General features: G+C 57.4%; 1 protein-coding gene across 1 annotated transcript in view; it reads left to right on the forward strand.

Moving 5' to 3' along the window:
• Positions 1 to 10,214: 10,214 nt before the first annotated feature.
• Positions 10,215 to 15,775, forward strand: part of SLC7A5 (solute carrier family 7 member 5) — a 33,640-nt gene continuing 28,079 nt past the window's right edge. Inside the window, exon 1 of the mRNA XM_036100920.2 lies at positions 10,215 to 10,853. Within this exon, the coding sequence (XP_035956813.1) occupies positions 10,310 to 10,853 (544 nt within the window). The 5' untranslated portion in view covers positions 10,215 to 10,309. The remainder of the gene's footprint in view (positions 10,854 to 15,775) is intronic.

Genomic DNA, 15,775 nt, shown 5'->3' on the forward strand with positions numbered 1-15,775 from the left:
TTGAGGCCCCCCCTTCTTTCCAGCTCTCCCTGTCCCCGCCTAACCCACTCTTCTCCTACCACGCCTGCAGGTCAAGCTCCCTTCCGTGTTGGCCTCTGAGTGCGGGGTCCTCTCTGCCGGCATTGCTGCCCCACAGCTGTTTGAGTGAGCCCCCTTCTTCGTCCTCCTCCCTGCAGCCCTCCAGCCCTGCGCTTGGACAGGGCACTCATCCTGTCCCTGGTCCACGGCTTGCTTCCCTGCAAGGGTGGTGTCCTCATCTACCTGCTGACTTGCAGCCCAGAATAAACACTCGTCTGTGGAAACTGAGTGAGGTACTCCGACCCATAACGCTCAGGTACTACCTGCCCTCTCCAAGTCAGCCAGGCGTGCTCTTGCCTTGGGCCGCGGGTCATGCTGTTCCCTCTCCTGGGAATGCCCTTCCCCTCCTGGTTCTGCTCATAAACTTCTACCATGCAAGGCTCAGCCCAAGTGCCTCCTCCGCAGTGATTCTTTCCTCGGCACCTCCCCAGAGAACTGACCCTCTCTGTGCTACTGCATGTCCTATTGATGTGTGTGAAAGCAAGTGAGGGAGAGCGTGAAGCAGCATGGAACAGCATGGAGAAGATGTGAAACAGCATGGAACAGCATAACCAGCATGGAGCACCATGGAGCGCTAGGAGCAGCATGGAATAGACATGGAGCAGACATGGAACAGCATGGAGCAGCATGGAACAGATACGGAGCAGCATGGAACAGCATAACCAGCATGGAGCACCATGGAGCAGCTAGGAGCAGCATAGAATAGACACGGAGCAGACATGGAACAGCATAGGGCAGACATGGAGCAGCATGGAACAGACATGGAGCAGCATGGAACAGATACGGAGCAGCATGGAACAGATACGGAGCAGCATGGAACAGCATAACCAGCATGGAGCACCATGGAGCAGCTAGGAGCAGCATGGAATAGACATGGAGCAGACATGGAACAGCATGGAGCAGCATGGAACAGATACGGAGCAGCATGGAACAGCATAACCAGCATGGAGCACCATGGAGCAGCTAGGAGCAGCATGGAATAGACATGGAGCAGACATGGAACAGCATGGAGCAGCATGGAACAGATACGGAGCAGCATGGAACAGCATAACCAGCATGGAGCACCATGGAGCAGCTAGGAGCAGCATGGAATAGACATGGAGCAGACATGGAACAGCATGGAGTAGCATGGAACAGATACGGAGCAGCTATGAAACAGCATAACCAGCATGGAGCACCATGGAGCAGCTAGGAGCAGCATAGAATAGACACGGAGCAGCATGGAACAGCATAGGGCAGACATGGAGCAGCATGGAACAGACATGGAGCAGCATGGAATAGACATGGGGCAGTACAGAACAGCATAAACAGCATGGAGCACCTCGGAGCAGATAGAAGCACCACGGAACAGCATGGAGCAGACATGGAATAGCATGGAACAGACATGGAGCAGACATGGAGCAGCATGGAATAGACATGGAACAGCGTAGAACAGCATAAACAGCATGGAGCACCACAGAGCAGCTAGGAGCATCATGGAGCAGCATGGAACAGCATGGAACAGACATGGAACAGCATGGAGCACCACAGAGCAGCTAGGAGGACCATAGAGCATCATGGAACAGCATGGACAGCATGAAGTAGCCTAGGTGTTTGGCCCTCACCATAGAAAGCGTTGTGTAGGGTGTGAACAGTATCCTCCTGGAGATTTCTGAAGTATGGAACTGAATTCTCACCTCCCCAAATCTACCTTTCCGCTCTGAGTCCTGTACCTGACCTGGTGTGTGTGGCCTTGGCTCAGCGGCCACTGCGCCCACGGGGTCTGCGTGAGCAGCTCTGAAAGCCCTGGCTGCCAAGAGCATAGGTGTCTCCAGACTCTGCAGGGTTTTTTTTTTTTTTTTTTTTTTTTTTTTTAAAGATTTTATTTATTTATTTGACAGAGAGAGGCACAGCGAGAGAGAGAACACAAGCAGGGGGAGTGGGAGAGGGAGAAGCAGGCCTCCCGCCAAGCAGGCAGCCCGATGTGGGGCTCGATCCCAGGACCCTGAGATCATGACCTGAGCCGAAGGCAGACGCTTAACGACTGAGCCACCCAGGCACCCCAGACTCTGCAGGGTTTTAAGAGCTACTCGAAAGGGGCACATCTCAGCTCTGACACTGCTTAGTGCCGGGTTATAGGATGTAGGATGAGTTCCCCCAACAATCCAGGGCAAGGTGGGAGCAAGTTCAGTGTGTGAGTCAGCTTGTCCGTGCTTTGTCTAGTACGCAGGCTGGGCTCACACGTCGGCCGCTAAGCAGTGAGATGCCTGGCCCCAAGTCCATGGAAATGTTAGAATGGATGTCAACAGGAAAAAAGCTCTTCTGTTTCCGCCATACTTAAGATACGTTCCCCGACTGTTGCACTGAAGATTAAGGCTGTGTATTTTTTCAATGTCAAGATTATACTGTATCAGAATTTCCTGTGTCAGTTTGGGAATTTTTTTTTCTTAGTAGCATTGAAATAGGGAAACTATTTTAAAGTAAAGTGAAATCTTCTGATCCTTTTACTAGATTCTGGAAATTCTGAGGGGGCCACCCTACAGGTGTTCCAGGTCCCTGAACATACAAACACAAATCAAAGATACAGACATCAAACAGCAGGTGTATAGCTCAGGCTTTACAACCGTATCCGCGATTCCATAAGGAAACACACAGCTTCCCTGCAATTAACGTCCGACAACCATTTATCAAACACCTCCAGCCAGTGTGTACCAGTTAGTGTGCAAGGCAGTCGGGATATGTCCGTGAACAAAACAGCAAAGCACACGGGGTCCGGCCCTGGCGGGACGTGCATCGGCGGGGAAGGCGGTGCAGAGACGGGATGTAATAAGCAAGTGTGGACTATGCTAGAGGTGACCAGGGCTCCGTGTCGCTCATGTTCCAGACGCAGACCCAGTGGTGAACCACGCCGGCAGCAGGGGCTGGAAGCATTGGATGCTGGAGACATTTGCACTGTGATTTCTGCCCCCCTGGCTGTGGGAGCCAGAGAACGTGGGGGGTCAAGGGTAAGGTCAAGGCATTGATGCACGGCTCAGAGGACAGGGTTTGCTCTGCTGGCCTAGAAGTCTGGGGCGGACGTCGGGGGGAGAAGGTGGAGGGACCCCCCCAACCCCTTGCAGCTCCGACTGTTCCTCCGTGGCCTCAAGGTGTGAGAGCTACACTTTCGATTGGCGTTTTCCTTTTTCCACACCCCACTCACTTCTAGAACCTCCAAAGGGCCGAGTACGGTGACACAGATGCGTGTGTGGGCCACACTGCTACGTGGACAGGGTGGAAATGTCTGGGGTCAGACCCCCAGCAGGCAGGTGCCGCGCCTGGGGCCTCGGGGAGCCGGGGTGGTGTTGGGGCCCAGCGGGCAGGGCCTCATCCTGAGGCTGCCTCACTCATCCTAGCTGCCCGGGGTGGGGGCCAGAGGCAGCCTAGACCCTCCTGCCACTGCCCGTGTCCACTCGGGATGGGAGTAGCGATGGGAACAGGCTCTCCCTGCACTTCCTTCTTGTGGGCCTGAGCTGGCCGCGGGAGGCAGGCTGGCCACTGGGAACTACCTCCTTCCCTGCTGTATTCCACGGGTGAGGCAAATTCAGGGTGTGAGATGGCCTGGAGGTGGCCAGTCTGAGGCGGGAGGAGACCTTGCAAGCTCACGCCTGTGTGTGCAGGTCCCCCTCATGGAGGCTGCCTGGCACAGCACTGCCTCTGTCCATCTGTCCCTCCTTCCACCAGAAGATGATTCTGCACAGACGTGCTCTCCCAGCTGCTGGAGCCTTTGGCCCCCTCGGCTCAGACGTGCCCACAGGGAGAGCCAGGCCCCCCACGGAGCTGGGCGCACAGGGACCCGCGGGTGCTCAGCGAGATGGGCACTCTGGGGGAATGTCACGCAGACAGGTTAGCGAGCTCTAGCTGCGCCCTTGACAGGCCGACACGACTGGCCAGGTCCGAGAAGGGGCCCGGGCACGGGTGTCCACCCTTTCTATAATGTCTCAAGACCGGCTCAGGGCTTATTACAACAAAGCACAACACGCTGGGGGCTCTCCACACCAGAAGTTTATTCTCGCAGCATTCTGGAGCCCGGAGTCCAAAATCAGAGCCGTGTGTCCTCCGAAGCCGGTTGGAGAGGACCTGTTCTGCCTCTTCCTGCCTCTGGTGTCACCCATGGTCCTTGGCCATTCTCCACTGTCACTGTGTCTGGTCTTCACGTGCTATCTTCTTGTAGGGACACCAGTCACACTGGGCTGGGGACACCAGGCTGCAGGATGACCTCATCCTCCCTAGTTACCTCTGCAATCACCTATTTCCAAATGAGGCCACGTTCTGAGGTCCTGGGGGGTAGGACTTCTATCTGTTGTTTTAGGGGGACACAATTCAACTAATATCCATTAAATAAGGTGGGGGCCACCTCCCAAACAAGCCTGTGCAAGGAGGTGCAGGACAGAGCCCAGCACTGGTTGCATATTATCCACGTGAAGAAATCAGACGAGGACCAAAATGTCCAACCAGTGTTCTGACTTGTTCCTCAGGCCTTTGGCATAAACCCCCAGGAGAAGCCCTTAGTCCCAAACCCAGACCTCTTGGGGGGAAGACCCGATTGGCTTGGGTGGTCAATGGTTTGATGATCGACTGTGCCAGAGATGGGTGGGGCTGTTGACACCACCTGGCTGCAGGGCTCTCCGGTCGCTGGCCGGTCCAAAGGGTCTTCTGGAATGGTCAGTGATTGCAGGAGGGGAGACACATGGCGGCAGCAAGACAGATGCACTTTCAGAGGCTCATCAGCTGCCTGACACAGACATTCCTGCCACTGAGACCACGCCCGGACGAGTGACCACAGCAGAAGACGCAGTGAGGGTAGCGCTAGAACCACTTCTGCCCGTGTTTCCTCGGATGCACATTCCAGCTCAGCCCACGCTGGGAAAGTAAGCCAGGGCTGGAGGCCCGCACCCCGCGAGCCAGTCCCCCGTGGGCCCTGGAAGATCGCCTTTCTGGTGAGGTGCTTCACCCTCGGCTCCTCCCACCTGCCCTGCTTCATAAAAGAGAAACTGAGTCTCCAAAGCTGAGCGGGGCCCTGCCTGGAGCACCATTAACCACAGTGGTAGAGACCACACTTGAACCTAGGGCCGCCAAGTCCAGGCCGGCGCCCTTTTCTCTTTTCTTGAGGTTAAAATTCACGTAACATAAAAGTGACCGTTAGCCGTTTCAAAGTAGACAGTTCAGTGCCATTTAGCACGTTCACACTGTGGTGCAACCAGCACCCCTATCTGGTTGCACGACATTTCGTCTCCCCAAAGAGAACCCGCGATCAGCAGTCACTGCCTCCCCCCTCCCGCCGGCTCTCTCCCCCTGCAACTGCGAATGTACCTTCTGTCTCTAGATGCTGCCTTCCCTGGACATCCGCGTACGGGGAACCGTGCAATCCCGCGTGCCTGGCTTCTATCACGGAGCGTGATGCTCTCACAGTTCACATGTTGGCGGCTGACTAATATTCCAGCGTGTGGTTCTGCCCCGCTTTTCTTCCCCATCTCTCCGCTGATGGGCGGGCCTGAACTCTCCCTCCCCGTTCCCTGCTCTTGCCTCCTGCGTAATCCTCAAGAGCAGGGACTCTTCCTGAGCGCGTCCACAGGGCCAAGCTTGGGAACCACGCTGAGCAGGGAGGCCCGAGCCCAGTGGCCGGTGGTAGGACTGCTTTCTGTTTTTCCCGTGGCTGAGCCCTTAATGCAAACCTAGCCCCAGGATCTCTCTAACCTCCCTGCTGTTACTCAGAAATTCCCTGGGGCTGTGGATCCCACCCGGAGCCACGAAGACTGTGACCATCTCCGTGCCTACGAACTTGAGAAAGTTGGGTGGCCTTGCTGAGCATGTGAATGGAGCCAAAAGGATTCTGTGAAGGGAAGTCGGGAGCTCTTTCCTCCCCGAGAGTGGGCAAGGATTCTGCCGGAGGGCAACGGACCTGCAGGGAGCCTCCAGGAGCAGCGGGAATGACGCTCTCCACGAACTAGAAGGATCCGTGAGCCTGGTCTGTCTGGCGCTAGAGGGTGGCTGGCACGGCTGCCCGTGTAGGAGGCCCACCCTGCGGCTGAGGCTGGGCTCGGCCCCCTCGTGAACGCGCTGGGCCTTATTTCTCCAGCCACGAACAGGGCCTCACGATGTTGCTGTAGGACTTAGATAACATACAGCATCTCCAAGTCCTGGCTGGGCGAACCACTCCACGTGCGGTCTGCTCCTGAACGGAACTTCATTTCAGATATTGCTGAGGGCCGTCCTGCCTTTTCAAGTGTGCGGACAGGAAAAACAAGCAGCTGAGCGCAACAAAAGCATGGCTTTTACAAACAAATTTCCAGGAAAAGAAAGGAAGCTTCCTTTGTGAAAAGGACACAAATATTTCTCGTGGGACTGGGAAGAGGCAGACAGGGGGCAAATTTCCACATCAGTGAGGGATTTTCGGGTCTGCCCTTTCCTGGGAAAAAGAAGGAGTTCAAAAGGAGAGCAAGGATCTGATACAGCTGTAAAGGCACAGGCCCTCGCCGGCTGGCGGGGCGATTCAAAGCACAGCCCTGGAGCGGCAAACAGACTCACCGGCCCGAGCCAACAAAGGGACACCTCATTCCCACCCCTTGCAGGGCTCTGCCGTAATGCAGGTTACCCCGTGGGGGCGGGCGGCTGCCTTATCTCCGTTCTACCCCAAATTACTGCCCCTCTTTTACCCATGTGGAAGCTGAGGCCCAGGGTGACGCCCAGACACACGGTTGGAGGTTCCTTTCCAAGGCAGGCCACTGGCCGGGCTGCAAACATTGTGGCAGGTGTTGCCTGGGGCAGCTCAAAGCGTGTGCGCCCAGGAATACCCCCCGGGGTGGGAAGGAAGCCTTTTAAACCCTGGAGACAAAGTGAGCCCCTCCTCACTTTGGGAGCCAAGGGTCTGTCAGCGAGGCAGAAAATCAGCCTGCGTGCATGGTTTGCAAGTTCTCTTTACCTTCAGGGACAGGAGGCTTGCTTTAAGTGAAGCTCGCCGGGTGATGACTTTGCTGGAATATTTGTAAAAGACACCGAACCCACTTCTGGTGATCGAGGGTTTGTCAGGCCATCCAACTCTCCCCGGGCGAGGGGCCCACACTTTTCTTCCCCAAGACCAAAAACATCAGAGTGTGCCCCCAACGGCAGTCGGACACGAAGCCAGGGGAGCAGGAGGGCAACTTCCCGTAGACTCCTGGCTTCCCTAGGGAGGAGTCGCAAGCCAGGCTCGGGGCAGCTCCGTGTGGGAAGGGGGCCAGAACTCAGAGCTCGCTCATGCGTGTGCCCTGGGGAGTTTCCTTTCAACCCTGGGGCTCTGGGACACGGGACCTTTAGAGAGACTGAGAACAAGGAAGAAGTGTATGCTCGCTGTGGAAAGTTTAGAAACAACAGGGAAATAGAAAGAAGAAAACGTCGCATGTAACACGCACACACACTCGCACGCACACAAGGTGGTGGCTGCTCTCAGCACGTCGGGGTTCAATTCATCAAATTTGCCATTTTATAGACACCATCACCCCTGCTGGTGATCACTACTGACGGAGTGGTTCCGGGACGACACTGTTCTCCGTACTCGTTTGTACTGGGAGCGATGATCCCCACTTGGAGCCCGGGAAACCCAGGCCCAGAGAGGGGCTGGATTTGCCCAGGTCCTTGAGCTGGTGACCCCAAGGACGTGGGGCCAGGGGCAGGCGCAGGAGCCTGAGTCGAAGCCTGAGGATTACACTGCTGCGTGAAATCCCCCCCGCCGTGTCCCCCCCAGGTTTACGGAGATAGGATCGATGAGTACATTGTATTAGTTTCAGGCGCACCACGCGTAAGGACTCGTGGTTCGTATATGCGGCTGAGTGACCCCACAGCGAGTCTACCTCGCACCATCACCTCACATAGTTACCCGTTAACTCGGGTCCCTTGCCGACCACACCACGGCCAGCACTGACACTTCCGAGTCTGTGTCTTCAGACTCCCTATGCCCCTCCCTCGCCCTTCCCCACTTCCCATTTCCTGCACCCCGCATCTTGCCGCCAGGAACCTGAACCCCAAGGCCGCTCTGGAGATTACAGGACTGCGCTCAGAAAGCAAGAAGAGTGTGCAGAGTGGATACGACACTGGCCCAACGTCCAGCCCATCTTCCGGCGGCTGGGGGGCTTGCGATGGGTTCTCTTCTGCCCAGATTGGCCCCAGAGCCTCTGGGGCTCCAAACAGGAGAGAGAGAGGCCGCCTAAGAGGGGTCGTGAATTGCAAGCCCCACAACAGATACGGCTCTCCCGCCGCGAAGCACAGTGTACACTTTCCTCCAGGGCAGTGCCGCTTCTTCAAGGCCAGTCCTCCCTGTTCCAAGAGGCCCTGGGAAACGTTCCTTCCCAGGAGAGGCACTGCCCTTGGGGCCTGGTTACACCCTCTACCTGAGAAACAGGAACCGCTCCTCCTCCAAAATGGCAGGTTCCCAGGTCTCGGAAAAATAGAAGGGGAGACCCCGTTTAGCCAGAGCACATCAAGAGTCCGCCAAATGGGGCTTTGGAATGTTACATCCCATCCTCCTCTTCAATAAATCAAGACTAGATTGTGCCAGGAAAATACTCGTTCACATCCTGATTTTTCACGGTTCCCCCGTATTCCACCGACGGTCTGGATACAGCCACATTTACCAAAGCAAGTCCGTCGGCTCTTTGGTTTATTTCCAGTACTGGCCATTACGTTTTAAAGCTATAGTAAACAACCATGTAGCCAAAATACAGCTCACTCCTTACCCCCTTAGAGAAATTCCCAGAAGCGGGATAACTAGGTAGAGGGCATCACACTTTAAGGCTTTTGGCAGAAACTCCGGAGAACTTTCCCTCTATACAAAAATGTCCAAGATATTCTCCCCACCAGCCCTCGTGAAAATAAAGGTCACAGCTTTTAATAAATTAGAAACTAGCGCTGGTTGGCGCTGAAAAGCTGCCCGTGAGCGGCCGCCTTCCATCTGTAGGACAAACAGCTCCTTGAGGACGCCACCAGTAGATGGCACTCTTTGCTGATACTTGAGAGTTGGATATTGGGTATTTCTTAAGAGGGTTCAGCTTGCCACAGAGAACTCTGAGATACAAATATGTCCGGGGCAGACTTGCAAGAGGAAATTGAGGACATTATCAGATGAAAACCAATCGACGGCGTTGCGTAACAGTGGGACCCCGGGACCCCGGGGCATCTTGAGAGCACTCCTGGGGTGTTATCACCCAGCTCAGGAGGGTCTCCCGCATCTTCTCAGGAGCCCTGCGCTCGAGTCCCCTGTGCACGGCCCTGTGCACGTGCGGGGCCCTCTGCCTCCCTCTTTAATCCTCACCCCGGGAAGGCTAAACTAGACGGGTCTCTTTGCTCCCGCCAGGCATTCCAGGTCGTGGCAGCACCCGTTGGCTCATTACAGTTCCATGTGTGATTATCGATCTGCTCTCTTTTGTTGTTGGAGGACGCCCTCCCGCTCAGGTGCTGGAGGCCGGGCAGTGCCCGCCCCGGGGGACACACCCTTGCAGGTGTCTGCTGCCTGAGTGCAGGTGAGGTGTTGGGACCTCGCCTTAGAACGCTGCCACGTGATCGCCTTCCTTGAGAAACCGTAATCCATCCTGAGATGGCCTTCTTTCCACCTCCTGCTGGATTTGGGGGCAGGGTCCTCGGGGGGCTCCTTCCAGGCATCCCCCATGAAGTCAATATAAGTGAGCTTATGCAGACTTCTGGTTTCCCCAAGCCTGGGTCGCTGCTTCTAGCGCCGTGCCCCTGAACTCTGCTCTCTGCCATGGAGAGTCCCCGTAGGATAAAATGGTAACCGGCCCAGACAGGGACTCAGCTTGTGGCCTCAGACTGTGACTCCGTACCCCAGGCCCAACCTGGAGACTTCCCAGGTGGGCAGGAGGCGCAGACCGGGTCGGGGGTGGGGGATCGCCCCCGCCCAGCGCCCCCACCGGGCCCGAGCGCCCTGGCACGGGCCAGGCGGGCAGGCGCCCCAGCTCCCAGCCTGGGTCCCGGGCGCGGGGCCGAGCAGGTGCTTGCGGGCGCCGCGCGGAGCCGGACGGGGCGGGGCGTAGCCGGCGCCGCCGAAAGGAGGGTCAGCGGCGTCGCGGGGCGGGGCCGGGGCGGGGCCTGAGGCGGCGTATAAAGCCGGCGGCGCGGTGCGGCCTGACGCAGCGGCCGGCAGCCGCGCTCGGAGCCGGGGCGCGCGGGGAGCGGCGGCGGGCTGGCGGCGGCGCGCGCCTCGTGGTGTGGTCCGGCCGGCGGCGGCATGGCAGGCTCCGGCCCGAAGCGGCGCGTGTCCGCGGCCCCCGCGGCGGCCGAGGAGGAGGAGCGGCAGGCGCGGGAGCGCATGCTGGCGACGCGGCGCGCGGACGGCGGGGAGGGCGCGGAGGGCGCGGAGGGCGTGACCCTGCAGCGGAGCATCACGCTCTTCAACGGTGTGGCCATCATCGTGGGCACGATCATTGGCTCGGGCATCTTCGTGACGCCCACCGGCGTGCTCAAGGAGGCGGGCTCGCCCGGACTGGCGCTGGTGGTGTGGGCCGTGTGCGGGGTCTTCTCCATCGTGGGCGCGCTCTGCTACGCGGAGCTGGGGACCACCATCACCAAGTCGGGGGGCGACTACGCCTACATGCTCGAGGTGTACGGCTCGCTGCCCGCCTTCCTCAAGCTCTGGATCGAGCTGCTCATCATCCGGCCCTCCTCCCAGTACATCGTGGCGCTCGTCTTCGCCACCTACCTGCTCAAGCCGCTCTTCCCCAGCTGCCCGGTGCCCGAGGAGGCCGCCAAGCTCGTGGCCTGCCTCTGCGTGCGTGAGTACCGACCCGGGGTGGCGGGGGGTGGGCACCGAGCCGCGGGCGGGCCCGTCCCCGGAGAACCCCCGTGGGGCTCATTCATTCGCGGCCACCCATCTTGGGAATTCGGCGGTGAGTCAGCAGGGCCCCTGCCCTGCTCTCGGGGAGGGCGGAGTGGGTGTGTGTCCCACTTCCTCACCTCGTCCATTCATGAGCTGAGCATCCGTACGGGGTCTGAAAAGCGCATTTCCTGTCTGAGGTTCCCCGTACGGACTGCTCAGACAGAAATTGTAGTTAAAGAGAAAAAAATTCATTCATTTCTGCTCTCGAAACCGGCAGAGGCTAGCTCACGCAAAACCAGTACCAACAGAATCCTGTGGTGCCCCTTTGGGCAGCGGTGTCTAGGGTAGTTACCGAGGGGTGGTTGGCTGCAAATTAAATGTGTGTGTGTTGGGGTGGAGGGTGGGTTTCGGGGATCCCAAGTTGTGCCGGAAAACAGCCCCTGGTCATCTTCCTAACGATGGGCATGGTCTGCGTTACGCTGGTGGATACAGTCCTGGTGAACTATGAGTGCTTTGCCAAAACAGTTTTCTGGTGGGATTTCAGAAAAAAATCGTTTGTACCAAACATCATGTGATTTTCTTCTCTTTTTTTGACCGTTGGCACTTTTCACACCTACCCCTTGGCCAACTTCTAAGGAGCCTCGCAGGATGGAAGCGTCCTGTTTTCAGAGCTGCCACCTGATGTGAGGATTTGCCTGGATGTTAATAGTGCATATAGGTCCAGAGCCAGCAGGGCTACGTTCAGGGTTGGGGTCCTGGCCTCGAAACTCAGGGACTGTGCAGTTACTAGGAGTGGCTTCTGATCGGCAGTGCCCTGCTGGTGCTGTGGGGATCATGGAGTGTGTGGACCAAGTTTCCTGCACGAGCCACACTGTAGTGTGGGGACAGGCACGTTTCATAAAGTGGTGAGTCCAGAAGGCAAAACCCAGGGCAGCTCTGCTTGGCCGCCTGACATCACACGCTTTCCCGAGACCCTGAACAGAGCAGCTACGCCGGTGAAGGAGCATTATTTGCCTTTTTTGGGGCGGTCTCAGGATGTGGATCTCAGCTTAAAAAAAAAAACGTTTGTCTGAATGTAGGAGGTCGATCTGCTTGAGGACAGGAAGACCTGTGGTTTCTGGTGGGGCTTTGAGATGAGGGTTTTATGGGACGACACATTGGTCTGAGAAAGGAAAAGCCCCTCTAAAGGCAAAAGGACTTTTTATGATACAATTATAATAATCGTGTTACCGCATGATTTAACGTTTGGGCCCACTATGTAGTGAAACAGATAATGTCTTTTTTTTTTTAAGACTTTATTTATTTGTGAGAGAGAGCACGTGCACAAGCAGGGGTAGGGGCAGAGGGAGAGGGAGAAGCAGGCTCCCCGCTGAGCAGAGAGTCCATGTGGGGCTCGATCCCAGGACTCTGAGACCATAACCCAAGCCGAAGGCAGATGCTCAACCAACTGAGCCACGCAGGCGCCCAGATAATGTCTTTAAAGGCCTGTTCTCTCTCTAGTCTTTAGAAGTAAGTACCTTTTTAAACTTTCAGGTTTAAGTAGATTGCAGAGGGACTGCGGTGGGCCCACCCACCTGCCCCACGGCCCTGTGGCACTGCTGGGCCTGGCCAGGAGTGCTGTTGAAGGCGCCCCTGCCAGTGTGAGTTGTGAGTGGGGGTGATGTTTTCCATGTGCTGATCAGCCTTTGTGGCTCTTCTTCCCTGAACCTCCTTGGGAGTGTGTTACGTGTGCCTGGGTGTGGGTGGCTTTCTCTGAGAGGAAGAGGATTTTCAATTACAGAAAAGGACTCCCTGTCTGCCAGGAGGAGCACTAGTCTAGAGCCTCACTGTCTGGAAAGGGACAAGGGCTGGTCCCAGGCTCCCAGAAGTCAGAGCTGCCCAGCGCAGGCTGCTCTGAACTGAGCATGGAGAACGGTTATGGGTTTCCAGGGAGGCAGGCCCGCCCTTGCAGGGGCATCCGAGAAGGCCATGAAGAGCCACAGACAGTTTGAGTGCCCTCCAGGTACCCCACAACGGCTGGGTTCTAGAATTTCTCCCCAAGAAGAGGAAAGGTGCTCTGTTCTGCTCTCCGACTCGAGCCCATCCCTGCAGCCCCCGGCTCCGCAGCGCCCCTTGGGAGGGCCCGGTGGCCCGCTCCTTCCAGTGGTGTGTCCTGGGTGCTTGAGCAAAGTTCTCAGTTTTGCTGGTTGGTCTTTTCAGTGCCCTGGACATAATCCACCACAGTTTCTGCTTCCTAAAAAAGGCTGTTCTGAAACAGGTCGCCTTTGGTGCTTAGTATGGTCCTGCCAGTAATATATATGGGAATAAAGCCCTTTTCTTACAGGTCTGACCGAAACGACCACTATGGGGCCCTTGTCTAGTGTGGCTCTGGGGTTTCTCCGTGCTCGTAAAGGTGAGAGAAACTCGCTCTGTAAGTCCTGATGGCCGTGTGGGATCTGGCGTGAGACCAGCCTTAACGTTATTGCTAAACCAAAACCTGGTAGCGTTTGCTTGAAACTACAATGACGCTGGCTTTTACTTTTGGGCGGAAGTCACTCGGACTGGAGTTGAGATTCTCGCCAGCCTCAGTTTGCCTCGGGCAGTGTACCCCACCTTCCTGGGCCAGCTTTCTCTGTAAAATGGGTCCATCGGCCTCTGGAGAGGCCCAAGCTAGGAGAACAAAGTGCGAGTTGGCCCAAGTCCAGAAACCTGCTTGGGTCCTTTGTGTCATGGGAGGGGCTCTTAGAAGGGTCTGAAAGGGCCGCTTCTCCCTCTGCTGCGTCGTGGTCACTCCTGCCCGACACAGGTGTCAGGCCAGGGGCTGCAGACTGCTGGGGGCCCACCCTCCTCTCCCCGCTCCCTGTTGGAGGGGGTGAGACTGGGCCCACTGGGACAGCATGGCTTGGACTCACCAGGTGCTTACAGAACTCAGGGTCGCCTTCAGGGTGGTGGCCCTTCGTGGGGTCTGGAAGGCACTTGCTTCTGCCTTCTCATGGGAGACACACGGGGTTGCCAAGGCTCCCCTCAAGTGGGTTAGTCCCGCACCACGCCCCTGGTTCGGGCAAATCCGTATGAGGTGGGGGTCAGTGTTCCTCCGCGGTCCTGTGACCTGAGATGTTTTCCACCTGGTGTCAGGTAGAGCATGCGCTCTGCATGGGAACAGACCAGGGTTCTGCTTCAAGAAATTCGCTTGGGCCTCTCAGCACAGTGCCCACATCCGTGGAGTGGGAACTGGTCACAGCTCTGCCTGGGTAAACGCGAGGACTCTCGGCCACGACGTGTTCATCGAGCACGGCGCACGGGGTCCCGGCCACGTGGTAGCTGGAATTTATTCTCAACACCACCCTCTGTCTGCTGTTACCTTTCACATCTTGAGCTGCCCTAGAACTTGTTCTTTTCCAGTTCAGCAAAGAGCAGGAGGGAGAGAGAATGGCGAGAAGGCAGGAAGAGCCAGAGGTGAATGCTGCTGTCTCCCTCTCGGGCTGGGGTGTGAGCCGCGACATGCCTGTCCCACAGGAAGCAGCCCCTTCCCACCCTGGGGGCAGGAGATTGGCTGTCCCGTAGGTGAGGGGCACAGATCAGGAACGGGTTTGGCTGGCTGTGGGTCAGGGCTAGCCGATGTGAGGCTAAGTCAGTTGGGGTAATGACCAGAGGGGGAGGGGAGGGGAGGCCATGGCTGTACCCCCCAGTCTTCTAGTTGACCGGCTCTTCTCCATCAGCTCCAGGCGGTGACCACTCCTGGGCGTGTGGGGTGCCTACACGATGTGTCCACCACTGTTCAGGGTGTCTGAGCACCTGCCAGCTGCCGGGGCTGGGCCCGTCTCTGCACGAGGCAAAGGCTTCGGGGTGTTTCCAAGTTGCTGGCGACCCCAGAGTCACAAGCCGTGAGCTCAGTGCAGACGACAGCCCAGTCATTAGCACTGAAGTCTGACTTTCCCAGCCAGACACGAACATGCTCCGGCCACCGGAGCAAGTCACGCCGAGTCACGGGACTGGAGCTCAGCCCCGTGGGGTCCTTCACAACAGCGCATGACCTCAAGGAAGCGGGAGATGCTGGGTGGGCATTTCTAACCCTTTTCTTCCTGGGTCACGGACCCCTTTGATAATCCAATGGAATGTGCAGACTCTGCCCAGAAATGTGTTCCAGGCGTATTAACTCCAAAGTGTGCATAGTCATGGGGTTCTCACACCCCTGCCCCCCAAGGGGGGGCAGAAATGGATCTGGCATCTCCTGGCTGCCATGCGCTTGGACTCACGCCTCTCCTCACATGCTCCTGCCCCAGCCTCTGAAACCATTGTTGTCATCCCTCTTGTTGGGAAACTGAGGCAGTGGTGGGCTGAGAGCTCACTGCCCGTGCTGAACCACCTTTTGTCCTCGCGTGTGTGGGGACACATGGCCGCATCTTGGGAGGGAATGGCAGATGTCAGGGTCCTGGGGTGATGTCGGTCACCAGGTCCAGGCATCTGGTCAGCCAGGGTAAGGAGACGTGGGGATCTGAGGTTTGTCCCATCCCGGACTCTTTGGGGAGTGCTTGTCCCCCTGACTGGGGTCCCTGACCCCCCCATATGCACAGCTGGCTAGGGAACCTTTCATCTTTCCTTCTTCTTCCCATCCAGATCTTTACCTTGCAGAGGAGCTTCTGGGGTGGGGTAGGCCCCCAGCTGCCCCCCAGCACGTGCCCCCTTCCCGTGCCCACGTGCGTCTCCAGTCCCCGTCCACCTTCTGTGACCCACAGCCTGTGGGTGCTGGGAACCAGGGGCTGCCTGATTCTGCACCCCCCAGTGGGCGTGACCTTCCTGGGCCCTCTCTGGATCGCTGGCCTAGGGCGCTGCCCAGAGCGCACTTGTCCCCACCGCTGGGCTTTATCCCGCTGACAGGACTATGCTGCGCCATCCCAG

Source organism: Halichoerus grypus, chromosome 15 (assembly GCF_964656455.1).
Source record: "Halichoerus grypus chromosome 15, mHalGry1.hap1.1, whole genome shotgun sequence".
In the NCBI taxonomy this organism is placed as follows: Eukaryota; Metazoa; Chordata; class Mammalia; order Carnivora; family Phocidae; genus Halichoerus; species Halichoerus grypus.